The following is a 14802-nucleotide window of genomic DNA, read 5'->3' on the forward strand; positions in this document are numbered from 1 at the left end:
TTCCTAATAATTATTTTTAAAATATTCTTCAAATAGTAGATGTTCATGGCAAAATATCAATTCAAAGAAGCCTATAAAGCAGAATGTTTAGGTCTCCATCTGTCCTCCTTCACCCCCACCCCCAGTACAGTTTGTTGTACCTTTTAGACTTTTCTCTCTGGATATGCAAATATTTCTTGAAATGTATATAAAATTGAATATCGTATGCATACTTTTTCACTTAGTAATGTATTATTGCAGATACCATTTTCATAAGTAAATATTGATGAATATATCCTTAATACTTTATATTTGTTAAGTAAACTGTAGGCTTATAAATCAGGACAGTTTAAGGGTATTACTAAAGGCCATTTAAAGAAATTTTATTCCAAATTGTCAGATCCACAAATACAGTGCCAGTTGCCTTTAGTAGTAAAGAGCAATCAGCAGATTATTATAGCACCAGCATTACATATATGCGATTGTGTTGATTTCAGTCATTCGCAGCCATTAGTAAATAGCAGATGTCGGCAGTGCCAGAGAACAAGTCTGATAGCACTGCTTTGACCTTTGAGGTCGTGTCGGAGCAGTGTGGTTTATGAATTTCTTTTTTCCTGTTAGTGTCTTTGGTGGGTCGGGAGGACATTTTTAATTAGAGCATAGCCTTAAATAAGTGTGATTACAAGTTAAGTATTGACAGTATAGTTCTTTTTGTAGGAATGCCATTTAGTCCCAGAATAGTACATTTTTATGAATGGCTTATATTTGATTTTGCTTTAACATTTCCAGTGTTAAAATCATGTACATTTAATTTTACTGTAGCTTATGAAAATGTAAAAGACCAGCAGAAATCATTACTCTGTACAAAACCTACAAGATTCCAGAAAAAGGAAATTCTGAGAGCCTTGATTTAAAAATAATATGTATAAGAAAACACCATAAACTAAATGGTAGCTGTAAATCTATATTGAATTGCTGGGTCTGTGTTAGTTTCAAAGGTACACTTAGATGGCTTTAATGAGGACGATGTAATTTCACGACAAGACCATGAACAAGAGACTGAAAAGCTTGAATTAGAAATCCAGCAGTGTAAAGAAATGATTAAAACTCAGCAACAACTTTTACAGGTAAATGTGGGTTACTTTTTTAAAGCCGTGCTCCTTTGTGAAAGGCCAGGTTTTTAATCTTACAGATTTTCAGTCCTTTATGTTGTAAGGTCCATAGTTTGTGGCATCTTTCTCCCCTCCACACTAAATCCTTCCCTTCCTAGTAATACATTCGCTACGTTCCTTGAACACTTGGCACGTTGAGGGTGGTTGTTAGGGGCTGTCAAGTGGGTTGGAACGGAATGAACTGCTGGCTGATCCGGCACCACCCTCACCATTGTGACTGTGCGTGGCAACCACTGTCGTCAGCCCAACCTGTAGCGGGTCTCCCTCTTCCTCAGGGACCTGCCACGTTGCCCAGGACGATGTCCTTTTCGATGAGCTGGTCTCTCTGCAAGCAAGATGAGATCTTGGACACCTCCATCTTCTCCACTTATCTTGATGTTGTCTATTGGTTCACTTTTGGAGATTTTTGTGTTCTTTACATTGAGTTGTAATCGGTACTGACCACTCCGGTCTTCAGTGCTTCAGGCCCTCCTTGCTTTCTGCAAACAAGGTTATGTCATCTGCATATTGCAGGTGGTGAATAAGCCTTCTTCCCATCTTGGTGCTAAATTCATTGGGGGAGTAGCATTGGGTAAATGGAATCCTCAGTTAATCTTCTGATGGTTCATGATTTCTGTCTGCTTCCTAAAGTTTGGACTGCTTTCCCATGTTTTATTTCAGCATGGTGGGTTCTTGCAGTGACTCTTTGGAACTTAACTCTCTTTTAAAATTCAATAGCAGCAGCTTACTACTGCAAGTGACGATGATACCACTTCTCTGCTACGAGACTGTTATTTGTTGGAAGAAAAAGAGCGTCTCAAAGAAGAGTGGTCCTTGTTTAAAGAGCAAAAAAAGAATTTTGAGAGAGAAAGACGAAGCTTTACAGAAGCCGCTATTCGCCTGGGATTGGAGGTATTTTAAACATGAAATTTCCTGTTGGAGCTTCTGACAGTTGTACGCAGGCCTCAGACGAATGCCTCGCAGTTCTGCTTTTCCTTGTTGGCTGTCCAGATTTGTTTGTTTGTTTGTTTCTAAAGTTGTGCCAGTGACCTAAAAGCAAACAAACAAACACAAAACTAGGAATCCAAGGGAGGCTGAGAAAACGAGCTATTATAGAAGAATATCTTTTGCTTTTTTCAGCTTTGAGCTGAATGTTTTCAGATTGACTTTCGACTGTAGGTGTTTCCCTTCTCACAGAGATCTCTTTTGGCATCTTGTTTATCTGCTCTCCAACGTGTGTGTTGTCAGAAATGAAAACCGTCAAGAAAGAGCAGTAAAGACAAAAGCCCGCTTCAGCCTCTTTCCAGTGCTGTCTGCAGTAACAGTGGACAGTTGGGATTGTCTGTATACATTTCCTACAGCTTGTCCTTTTTACTGAGCCATGCATTCCACACGTATTGCTCCTTCAGAAATTATAAGAGTAAAGTCTGAACATGGCATTTAAGCATTTTTTTAAAAGGAATTCATGCAGAATACTATAAAGTGAGAAAATGTCCCCTTTTCCCCCAAAATCCGTTCCTCAGAAGTAAGCCTGGTTAGTTTCTGTGTGACTCTTCAGGCATGGCATTATTTTAACTTAAATACATTGCGGGCTTTTTCTCTTGGTGTGTCTGTGATTCCCTGCTGAAAAAAGATAAAGAGTTTACATCTTTATAGTTTTTCCTCCCATAGTCTTCCTCTTCCACGTCTTCTGATTTCTTAATATTCCTGCTTTTCCTCTTGTGGCTCTTTCTATTTCACATAAATACTATGCTTAGTGCTTGCATTCCATGCTTGCTCAGCGTCAGACAGCATTACCTCCATCCTGCAGTGAGGATAAGGGAGCTCCTAAAATGGAATCTCGCTCCACTTCCCTTGCCCCCTTTACTTTCCAGGTTTTATGAAATTGTTTGCATTTTTAAAAATCAACCACATTGATAATTAATGTGTTCTATAATACAATCCAAATGTAAGTACTTTGAGAAGTAGAGATGTTGTCAACATTGATAACATCCAGAGATGCTGTAACTGTTATTCCCCACTCGCCTAATGCGTTTGGACGCATAAAAGAGAGAGTGCCCTGTATTGTTCTGACGCTGTGCCGGGACGAGGACCTGCCCCTCATTGCTTCCTCTGTGAGTGTCTACATCTGATTCCACTGCCATGTTTCTGATGTCTCATGCTGTCATTTTTCTTAAGTTTTTGGTTTTACTTTGCTATATTACCATTTTGAGTTTTTTGTTTGGTTTTGTGTGTGTGTGCTGTTGTTTAAGAAATAATGTCTTGAGTTGTTAACATTTTGAGTTCTGAAATATCCCAAAGTATGTTCATACCTGATTGGTTTTGCTGGCACACGTGTTAGTCTTGGACTTTTCCTTCAGAACTTTGAAATAATGTTTCTATTTCTTCTAGTGCTTCGTTTAGCTCATGAGAAGCCTGATTGATACAACAGTTATATTTCTTTTTTTTTTTTTTCACTAAGTTTTAAAAGATTTCTTCCATCTCTTGAATGATCTCTGTTATCCATGGTCAGGCCTCTCTTTATTTTGGCCTTTCTCTTATATTTTCGTTTTCCTTCCAATGTCTGATGGCTTATGATTTATATTAGTATTTATGAACCTTAGCTACTGAGATGTTATCTCCTCCACAGTTGTAAAAGTCTGTTTTGTCACTAACTCTCTTCCTAAGGAAACAAACAATTTGCATTACTATTTTCTCTTGTCTGATCCAGTCACTGCTTCTGAACCGACTTCCCACCCGGCTCCAGATCTTCTTGCTGCTTTGATGTTGCTCCCAAGTGTTCTGGTCCCTTCCCTGCATGAAGACTGCCTGGGTCACCAAAAGAACCCTGCTAGCGTGGTGGTTATGGGTTGGGGTACTACCCACAAGTCAGCAGTTCAAAACTAATGATGGGGCTTTCTACGCACGTAAAGAGTTGTGGTCATAGAAACCCACAACCCTGTCCCTGTAGGGTTGCTATCGACTGGCACTGACTCAATGGCAGTGAGTCAGAGTATTTTTTGCCCTTGCTTACCAGAGCAGGGAGGGATGGGCAGGAAGGAGCGGAACCTGAGGGGTGGGGAAGAAGTTAATTTAGAAAGGACAGATTCGATATGCCCTCTCACGGTTCAGTGGTAGTGGTTGCTACTACTAGTAGATGGCTGTTTGGAAGATGAGAAAAATGCTGGATAAAGCATATATCCTTTTTCAAATCAACGGTTCATACTGTAAGATACTTGGCTTTATCATTTCATATTTATGTTGTTTTGTGTTTTAAAGTTCCACTGATATTATGTCTTTTTGCAGCCATTGTGCACTTATTTTAAGTTGATGTGATTAATTGGTTGTTGGTTTGTTTGTTTTTATATTGAAAAAGTTTATGTTTGGCATTAGCCAGCTGAGCTCAGTTAGATGATCCCGATTTTGTTGGCAACATCTAAAACGTCATAGCCAGGAGCCAGTCGCACATAAGCCTTTTTCTCACCGTCAGGCCTGATCAAGGTGTTGACCTTGGCTACGTCAGTGTCAGAGAGCTGCTTCACAGCCTGTTTGATCTGGCTCTTGTTGGCTTTGACATCCACAGTGATCTTCGTGGTGGTCAAGGGGCGCTTGATGACGGCATAATGGTCCAGCTTATTTCTCTCGGGGCTGCCTTCTCAGTCTCAGGGTCCTGGGCCGCCGAAGGATGGGTGACATGCGGATCTTCTATTTTATGTGGCTCTGGATGCCTTTCAGCACGGCCTTGGCTTTGAAAGTCTTTGCTTTGCTTCCGTTTTGGGAGGGGCAGGAGCTTCCTGCCTCGCCTTTGGCACCATCTTTGTGAAAAGATGGAAGGAATGAATACTTTATATATCATTTTCTCAAGTGAAATATTTCTTTCTTTTCAAGGTCAATTTATTTGATGTGAGAAATACAGCAGCTCTCTAGACCTCCAGAGAGCAAACATAGAAAACTGGAGAGATTACGTGAAAGGGTAACAATGAGTTTAGATATTGACTGTATTTCTTGCTTTCCTTATTATGGTAGAGGAAGGCGTTTGAAGAAGAAAGAGCCAGTTGGTTAAAGCAACAGTTTTTAAATATGACTACCTTCGACCCCCAGAACTCAGAAAATGTGAAACTTTTCAGTGCCTTCTCGGGAAGTGAGTACTTTAAAACTTCTTTGATCTGAGTGTACCTGCAGCTAAGATAGTAGAAAGTATTCATAAACTGTTTTACCAGAATTTTAAGTCAACTTTGGTATTTTATTATATTAGAGTCAAAGTGTGCATGGCAAGGGTGTGATTCATACCAGAAACTTTAATTGTGCGTGTGATTTTGTCACATTTGTGACATTTCAGTCTTAAAATATTATTTTTAAAAATTAGATCTTTCTAAATATTCTTACAATGTGCATAACAGAGGCCACAAGATTAAATAGACTCGTGTTAATCGGGTTAGAATGGCTCATCAGATTATTTTGACTCACACAGAACGATAAATGTATCATTCTAGGGAATTACCTGGATCTTACTTAGTACTTTACTCTCTGTACCACTTCGTTCCTTTTTAACAGCAGATTCTGATCGGGACACCCTTACAGTACACTCAAGGCCACGGCAGAGGCAGCCTCACAGTGTGTGCCGCAGGTCTCCCGTCAGCACGTCTAAGCTTACTAAATCCCTTCCGACATCTCCTGCTTCCGACTTTGGCCAGACCCGCTCCTGTGCATCTGAACATAGGTACGGTCTATCCTGGGTCTTTTCACGTATTTCTGAACATTGCTAGAGTTGATCTGAAGACCAGCTGGCATGTTCTTCAGTTAGCAATGCAACAGACTCTGGAGAGGAACTTACTCGATTGATCCATTCAGTCTGCAAATACTTCCTGGGTATCTGTTACTGGCAACCTACTAGGTGTGAGGAATGTAAGAGTGAAGAAGCCAGAAATAGAAGTTAGTCCTGCCTTCTAGGACTAACATATAATGTGTGCACTTGTATTTCACACTTATAAAAATGCAATTTAAAATATAGACATCCTTAAAGGACCAACTTAATATTGTAAGTACTTTAATGATATGAAAGTAGAAGGACATTGTTTTTCCACTTTGTGTATAGGACATGTTTTAATGTTTCTTCCTGTATGTCCTTTTATTTGATGCTGAAATATAAAGAATCAAGAGCCATAAGAGTTTGGCATTTATAATAAAGAAGAATCTGCAGGAGTACGGCAGTTAAAAAAATAAAAGTTGCTCATTGCTCCCAGGAAGCCCATACATTACTTTTAACGGTTGCATTTTGGTATTTCCTTAAAGTTATTAGCTATTTCTCCCTCTGCCCCCCCCTCCCGCATGCCTGTGCAAGCATCTACTTATAGAACAGCAGTCTTGCAGGATTGTGTATATAGTCTATGCCTCTGTTGCCTTTAGCTGTTGCGAACCACCCCCTTACCCCCGCCAATGTCTTCCCCTGCCTCCATCATTTTTTCCAGAACTCCCTCCATATATATATTGCCTTCCCCTTCGCCACCTACTCTCTAGTCTGTGACAGCCCCTCCCTACATTCTCCTCCCATCCCTGGTAACCATCAGTGAATGTTTCTTTTCATGTGAACTTCTTTTTCTGGCTTTTATAGTAATGGTGCCTTATAACATCTACCCTTTTGTAATTGACCAGTTTCACTCAGCACAATGTCCTTCAGGTTTGTCGACATTGTGAGGTGTTTATTCTTTAGCATTGTACAGTATTCCTCTGTGTGTATGTGTATACACTAAAGTGTGTGTGTGTGTGTGTATACACTAAAGTTTACTTCTCCATGGGTGTGCATATCTGTGATGTCCTGGCCCTCGTTTCCCTACGATTTGGTATTTCTATACCAAGTAGCATCATAAGGCATTTCTGTTCCCATCCTTTGAATGGGGCCGTACCACTGTCCACAGCAGGGCTCCGCTTTGCAGTGCCAGCGGCAGAGCATTCTCTGCACACCGTCTCCAGAATTGTTGTTTCGCGGACCTCTTTTGTAACTGTGCTGTTGTTGGGGTGAGGGGATCTCATTGTTGCTGTGATGAGCTCTTTCTGATGACTGGTGATTGTATCTCTTCATATATGTGTTGCCTGCTTCAATGTCTCTGTTGGTGAACTGTCTGTACCTGGCCTCTGCTCACTTTTTAACTCGATTATTTGTCCTTTTCTTTTGAAGTGTTGCAGTTTTCTATACATTTTAGAGATTAGTCCCTTGTCCAGTATATCGGGCCCAACAAGTTTCTCCAGTCTGTGGGTTCCTTTTCCACTCTTTTGGAGCAATCTTGTAATGCATACAGTATCTGATCTGGAGGAGGTCATCGTGTTTGTCTTGTTGTTTGTGTGCTGTTCATTGCGTCCAATAGTGGGTTTATGCCACTAAGTTTGTCCCCGTTTTTCCATTCATGATCTTTGTTGTTCTCGGCCCGCAAGGAGGTGGCTGGCACAGTGGCTGCAACAATGGGCGCGGCATGGGAGCAGTTGTGAGGGTGGTGCCGGACTGGCAGCGTTTCCTGCTGTTGACATGGGGCCACTGTGGGTCGGAACCAACTGGATAGCCCCTAACAGCAGCCACGGTCTGTTTTATATTTAGATCTTTGATCCATTTTTAATTCACTTTGGTGTTTACAGTGTGAAGTACAGGTCCTGTTGTTAGTCTGCACGGGTCTGTCTACTTCTGCCCCACAGTTTGTTCATGAGATTGTCTCTTCCCACGTGATGTGTTCGGCCGCCGTCAGTGGGCAGTTATCTCTGGTTCCCCCATCTAGCCCACTGACCTGTGTGTCCCTGGCCCAGTGCCTGGCGGTTTTTGCGTATCTGGCTGTGGAAGGATTCGAGATTGCAAAGTGAGAAGAGGCCTCCTACTTTGTTCCTTTAACTGTAATATTTTGCTTATCTGAGGGTCTTGATAGATTTTTGCATCCCATGATTTTTAGTCTATTATCTTTTGTAGACAACATATTGATGGGTCTTATTTCTTTATTCATTGTACTAGTCTGTCTCTTGCCTGGTGCATTGGATTCATTTAAATTCAGTGTAATCATTGATAGGTAGGAATTTATTGCTCATTTTGTTGTGTGTTTTTTGTGGTGCTATTAGTTGTTTTACCTCATTTTCTGTGCTGAGTTAATTTTGCTCGTGGCTTTTCTTGTCATAGTCCTCACTGCTGTGGTAGTGGTGTTTTCTAAGTCTTTATAATTTTCCTCCTTTTTATTTTGATGACGTGTTTTCATTTTTGTTGAGTTTGTCCTGTAATTTACTAATTTTTCCCCAAGTTTTAAACCATGTCCTTTCTTGATGTCTACACGATCTCCTCTCTAATTGCAATTCTGTCATGACATTATTCCCTCTCTTGACAAGAGTTCTCATTACGAGTTGATAATGCTTGCTCCCAGTTCTTCGCCTTGTTCACCCACTTCTGTGTGTGGGTGACTTCTGTGTGCTGTTGTCATGAATGTTCATCTCAGATTGTTGTCTAACGTTGGTTTCTGTTCAGAGAACTCACCTTGGCACTTTTTTGTAAAGTTGGTTTGGTTTTCACAAGCTCAATTCATTTAGAAATGTCCCAATTCCATTGTTATATTGTAGGGACAATATTGCTCAGTAAATGATTCTTGATTGCTTTTTTAATTTCACCATTTTGCATATGCCTTCTTGCCAGTATGGTTTCTGCTGCGACAGCTGTTTCCCCTTTGTTGATAACCGTGCATTTTTCCTGGGCTCAGGATTCTTTCCCCATCTTTAGTTTTGGAAAGTTTGGTTATGATGTCTTGGTGATATTCTTTTGGAATCTGCCCTGTTTGGGGTTTGCTCAGCTCCCAAAATGCACATCTTCCTCTTTTGCATAATGTTAGGCAAATTTTCTTTCAACAATTTTTGAACGCTTTTCTCTGTGCTCTTTATTGTTTCTTCCTCGTCTAGAATGGTGTTCACGTGACTTATTTCTCTGAATGCGGCCCCACATCATTATACTTTCTTTGGGGATCTGTGGTTGCTGTCGCTCCTTTTCGAGTGTTCCTGCCTGTCACACGGCCACTGGGTCGATTCTTGCTCTGCTCGGTGCTGTAAGACAGAGGGGAACCGCCCTGTGGGTTCTGAGACTGACGCTTTACAGGAGTAGAAAGCACTGTCCTTCTCCTGAGGAGTGGCTGGTGGTTTTGTATTGCTGACCCTGTGGGTGGTCATTATGCTCCCGGGACTCCAGTGTGCCTTTAGAAGATTGATATTGAGAGATTGGTCTGCAGGCTCACTAATTTAGCCTTCTCTTGATTCTAACCTTCCCCCTCTCCCCACATCGTGACAGCCTGACCCCAGGTCAGTGGAGGTCTCCTCTGTTGAAATGGTGTTTAAGATGCACATGTCTCAGGCATGCTAGGCAGGCGCTCTACCTAGTTTCTGCCGGGAGCTAAAGCAAAGGGTTTATAGTTTAGAAACATTTCCGAGATTGATTTTGAACCAGAGGAAACAGATGTTCCTAGTGAGACAGAGACTAGAAAAGATGAAAGGGGCAAATTAGCCCGTGTGGCCATTCTCTTTTTCCTGATGTGGACACACATTTCAGAAGTCATTTCACTCATAGACTATTTTGATCTAGTCATGGTCAAATACTATTTTAAGGGTATTGGAGAAACACTGGAGAAATTTAAGCAACTGAGAGAAAAATACCTTAAAATTTTAAAAGATTATGCTATTTTGGCGGGCGGGGGGTGGGGCCAGATTGTAGGAGATCAGTAATATGACCATGCAGATCCATTTAGAAAGGATTGTTGAAATTAACAGAAGATATATGGTCATTCATACTAGTCATAACATGAAGAGAGAAATGCTTCAATTTGGTATAGATATTGAAGTTAGACCCAATAGATTGACTGATGAATTAAATGTGGGAAGTGAAAGTTGTTTACATAGTTTTCTGTCAGAAGATGACATAAACTCAGTATTTTCTTATGTAAAATGTTAATGGAATCTTCCAAATTTGACCAAAAATTTTAAAGATGTATAGAAACAAATTCTAGTCACCATTTACAAATAGTGCATCTTATGTCTAAAGTAGAACCTAACAGAGTCAGCTCAATTTTATGTGTTTAAAATTTTTTAATTTATTATTTTTAGGTAGGAAATAATTGTCAAAAATAGTCCTTGAACACGTTTTTGTGTGTTTAATTAAGAAGTCTAGAACACACCGGGCCTCCATCGTGTTGTGTGGATTAAGTTTCAATTGCTATAAAGCACTTAATACCTAGTTCACTATAAATATTCAGTACCAGCCTAAAAATAAAAATACATACAATAAGATGCCTTCCCTTGTCTTTTGAGGTTTATCACAGAGGCAGAGAAACAATTCTAGAGGCTTAACGACTGCTCCACCGTTCCCAGGGACTCGTCTTAGGATAAGGCAGATGCAGAGTTGGGCACGAGCCACCAGGAAAGGAGTTGGGCAGCTAGACATGGACCGTGAAATTTTAAATTATTTGGTGAATTTGGATATCTTGTCCAGGAGTATCTTGGATCTGGGTTTGTAATAAAATTATAGCAAAATAATTAGCAGTATCCGTGATTCATTTCTTAAATGACATCATTGCTCTTTTCCTGTACAGTGACATTTTATGTAAAGGCTGTGCCTTGGATTCCAGGCCAGGTGACTTGCATACAGAAATGAGAGCTGATTATATATGTCATCTGAGATGCCTCTGAGGGACAGAGTATAAGCTTTTTTTTAAAGTATTAGCAGATAAATATAAAATTTCTCAATTAGGTTTGTTTGGATTTTGATTTTTAGAATTAAAAGTGACTTACTATTTTTATTTGTTTTAGGATTACCACATTGTGAAGTCAAGTTAGTGAACCAAAGACACAAAAGGTGCATTAGAAAAGTCAAAGTGGGAAAGAAATCACGTAAGGTGTTCAGTCTCGATGAAAATGTATTCTTCAGTGGCCAACTCCATAGCTTCGAAAGCGCTCACTTCAGCAGACTGTTTTGCTTCCTCCCAGACTCCAGCCCTGAGCGTAGGGGCTGTGTCTGTGTTCAGCACTAAGCCTCTTACTGCCGGGCATTAAATTAATTGATCACTCTAGTGACCACTGAATATGTTAGCTCAGGTCACTCCCACCCCAAGCTTCTGAGACATATGTGGTATCATTTTCACTGTTTCGACAGCTGAAGAACAGAGGTTTGACTTGCCCAAAGCCCAGAACTGCGTGTGCACTCTGGGCTAATGAAAAAGTTATCTGGTGTCAGGACCTGGGCTCTTAACCGCTTTTGTAGATTCTCATTAAATATCTGTATGGATGAATGGATGGATAGATAAAAACACGAATAAACACATAAACAGGTAGAGAAGGGGGGAACCATGAAGTGATCGGGAAATAATGGTAGAAAGGTGAGAGTACTAGATTACAAATCCATCTTCCTTAGCCTACTTTTATAGCTTCCTTCTACATCTTTCCTAGCCATTCTGCATCGTCTACAGCTTCCTTAGCCAATCTACAGCTTCCTTCTACATCTTTCCTAGCCTCCTTCTACATCTCCCTTCTACACTTCCTTAGCCATTCTACAGGTTCCTTCTACATTTTCCTTAGCCATTGGGCAGCATGCTTCATGCTTCAAAATATGGTAAAGAGATAAACTGGTAGGTGGATGGATGACACTTAGATTAAACACTTCTTTAATATCCTTGACTGGTGTGTCATGAAAATTTATTTAGATAAGACAAAGAAGTGATGAGACTTTGTGCCACCTAGACATATCTAATATATAAAAGGATATGTATACATATACGTATTATCTGCTTTTCTTTTCCCAACAGTTCAAGCAATGCACTGAATATAACTCATGAAGAAGCTAAACCAAATCAGGTTGGGAGAGAATGTCTAAGTCAGTCACGGAGCCTGGTGCCCAGACCTGGGTCACAGGAAGGTTGCTACAATGGATGCCCCTTGACCTGCACAAATTCTCATGTAGAAGAAGATAACTTACTTTAGACACGGGACCTGAGTTTCCTGCATTCGTGTGTTTGTAAACTTTCACAGCTGAGCTGAAACAGGGTGTTTCATAAAGTCTATCATCTCTAGTAACATAAGAGAGCCGGTCTGAGTTGTTTGAACTCTCCTGTCTTCCTCCAAAGAGCTAAAATGTTAAATCTATTTAAAAGGATATAAAAGCTTTGGATATGTATTTTTAGTAGCAGAAGCATCTGGTTCTGTGAATAAAAGAATGTATAGATGTTTGAATGAGAACACAAGCACTAGAATGAGTTTCCTCTTGTAGGTATTAAAAATAACACTTTTAGGAAACTGTTTATTGTAAATGCTTAATTTTTATCTCAAATATAGTTGGTGTTGGAAGTTTAGCCCTTACTTGAATGTACACTGCAGATTTTTAACAAAGCAAGTTCTATATTTATTATGTTTAGTGTGATTTGAAATGACCTCTTTCATATGTTTTAAATAAAGTGAAATTTATGTATGTTTAGTACATAGATATACGTGATTATGCTAAGAGACTAAGATTTTAAAAAATTACATATCCATAATTATAGTATTCCATGCCAATAAAATTTTTTTAGTGAGATTCTATTTGCAGCTGTGATTAGGGTAAGAGCCTTTTCAACCCATCTGCGCAATAGCTGTTCAGACGTTACTCCACGGAGCCAAGTACTGTAGAGAACATAGCACTATGTGTAGGACATTTTTACCTCACTGGATCTTTATTTGGTATGTTGTATATGATACTAAAAGTTTTAAGGATCATGATTGTAAAGCAATGGGAGCATGACTACAAAAGTCCCTTTGGGTTAAAGGAATGTAATACCAGCTTAAGGCATTTGGATGATAGAAGTTGTGGCATCATTTGGATTTGCTTTTTTTTTTTCCACCAGGGGGGTACACCAGTACAGTAACATCGGTACTGGCTAGGGCTTTGTACAATGACCCATAATATTTTAATGATTCTTCAATAAGGTGTTTAACCACTAATGATATGAAAATGTAATATGAAAGCATCTAATTTTATAATCCAAGTATGACTGTACTCCGGGCGGGGGATGTCAGTGCATTTTCAAAGCACTTATAACTTTTAATGTTCCTGATTGCATGTTTCTTCATGAGAAGGATGTTGTTATTAGCAGTGATAGTCATAAGTATAGGTACAGGCTTTTTCCCAGGAATTTCATCGTAAAGTTTTTAAGTGCCTCACCCTGCTTGTGTCTGTACATAGACACTACACAAATCCAGTCCTTGCTAAGTATTGCATGTAATTCAGGCCCGTATGCCTTCTTGTGTTCTAGAATTTCATCACTTACTACCCTCCCCTCTCTGTGTGGCTGTTCCATTTGAACCTGTTGTACTAGGAGGGAAAAGCCTATATTGTATGTCGCTGCAGCCAGTGTTTCTTCAGGACCGATCGAATATCGTTCAAAGTATCTAGTAGCATTAATGAAGCTACTCAAACAGTAATCACATTTGTTGTCTCAAAGAGCAGGCTCTTGAACAAAATAGTTAGTAGCTCATTACTTTCAGCTTAATGCATGGTCCCTTTTTTACTGTCCAGAATTTTAGAAACGTTACGGAATGTTAAAAGATCGCACATTCCAAAAGAAAAAAATAAGCATCATTTTCTTTCTTTTGCTACTGAGCAAAATAGTGCTAAAGAAAGGCAATCATAAATTTCATTTTTTTAAAAAGTCAGTGATGCGTTTTCCGACATCGGGAGTTTCCGTGGGACACTCTCAAAATTGAGCACTCTGATTTTAAGGTACATCTTTTCATTTGGGTCATAGTATAATCTGGAAAGCATCATCTTGTTTTGCTTCCACAGCAGAGCCCACTTGATTCTCTTACTGGAAAGGAAAATTCTTTCAGATTGACATGAAAGCCTAAGATAGGAAAGAAATAATAAAACGATAGCCAGGGTCCTCGTGCTTTTGAAGCTCTCATAAATCCCCTACACGTTGTACATTTTCCCTAATACCACAGCCTTTGCATGGCTGGACATCCCATCTCCGAAAAGGTCTCCAACACCCCACAGCAGTTCAGCATGGTGGGCTGACTGGGCTGACTGGTCTCCATGCCAGGACAGCACTGACTCCCTGCTGGGCACTCCTGAGATTTTGTTCCCTCCCCCTTTCAGGGTATTTGCAACATTCACATTCGTTGCTCCAGTCCTACTTAATTAAGACCAGAGGGTGGTATCTGTCATTGTTTTTCAGCATGAAAATTCTGACAATCTTAAATGTTTTCTTTATCAGTATGTAAATCTGATCATTTATACCTCAAAATTTGTTTTTACATACCTATTTTGAATTTTCAAAGCATAAAAAGGGGGTAAAGAGCTAAAATTATTTTTCTTATACTGTTATATATGATGAGAACCTAAGAGAACTGATTGTACCTTCTGCTCCTGACAAGTTTAAATGTGCAAATAAATATTTTCCTATAGGAACAGTGTATCAAATGATTAGATTCCTAAGACGGCGCACATTACATTGTTTCCATCTGGGTAAAATTGAAGCACTTACTGCTGAAGACCACAGACTGGCCATCAGTGTGGATCCCACTTCAAGGAGGAAGAGATGGGTGGTGTCAAGGGTTCACAATCAACAAACAACATGGAAAACTGTAGTCAAGAAATCAAATGATAAATCGCATGAAGCTAGTCTGCTGCAAAAGATCTCTCTGACGCGTTAGAGAGCAAAGATGT

The 14802-nt window shown here is 39.8% G+C and overlaps 1 protein-coding gene across 4 annotated transcripts in view; it reads left to right on the forward strand.

The window, feature by feature from the left end:
• The window catches only part of LOC101648825 (SSX family member 2 interacting protein), a 28532-nt gene extending 13988 nt beyond the window's left edge, over nucleotides 1-14544 (forward strand). For 2 of the 4 annotated variants that reach the window (XM_045291941.1, XM_045291943.1), the window contains 5 exons: nucleotides 970-1106; nucleotides 1869-2042; nucleotides 5136-5250; nucleotides 5664-5829; nucleotides 11912-14544. In XM_045291941.1, the coding sequence (XP_045147876.1) occupies nucleotides 970-1106; nucleotides 1869-2042; nucleotides 5136-5250; nucleotides 5664-5829; nucleotides 11912-12086 (767 nt within the window). In that variant the 3' untranslated portion in view covers nucleotides 12087-14544. The remainder of the gene's footprint in view (nucleotides 1-969; nucleotides 1107-1868; nucleotides 2043-5135; nucleotides 5251-5663; nucleotides 5830-11911) is intronic. The other 2 variants (XM_004699291.3, XM_045291942.1) reach the window with 2 other exon arrangements.
• Nucleotides 14545-14802: the final 258 nt, after the last annotated feature.

The sequence above is a fragment of the Echinops telfairi genome, unplaced genomic scaffold, assembly GCF_000313985.2.
Source record: "Echinops telfairi isolate 266 unplaced genomic scaffold, ASM31398v2 ScPeMD7_443;HRSCAF=831, whole genome shotgun sequence".
In the NCBI taxonomy this organism is placed as follows: Eukaryota; Metazoa; Chordata; class Mammalia; order Afrosoricida; family Tenrecidae; genus Echinops; species Echinops telfairi.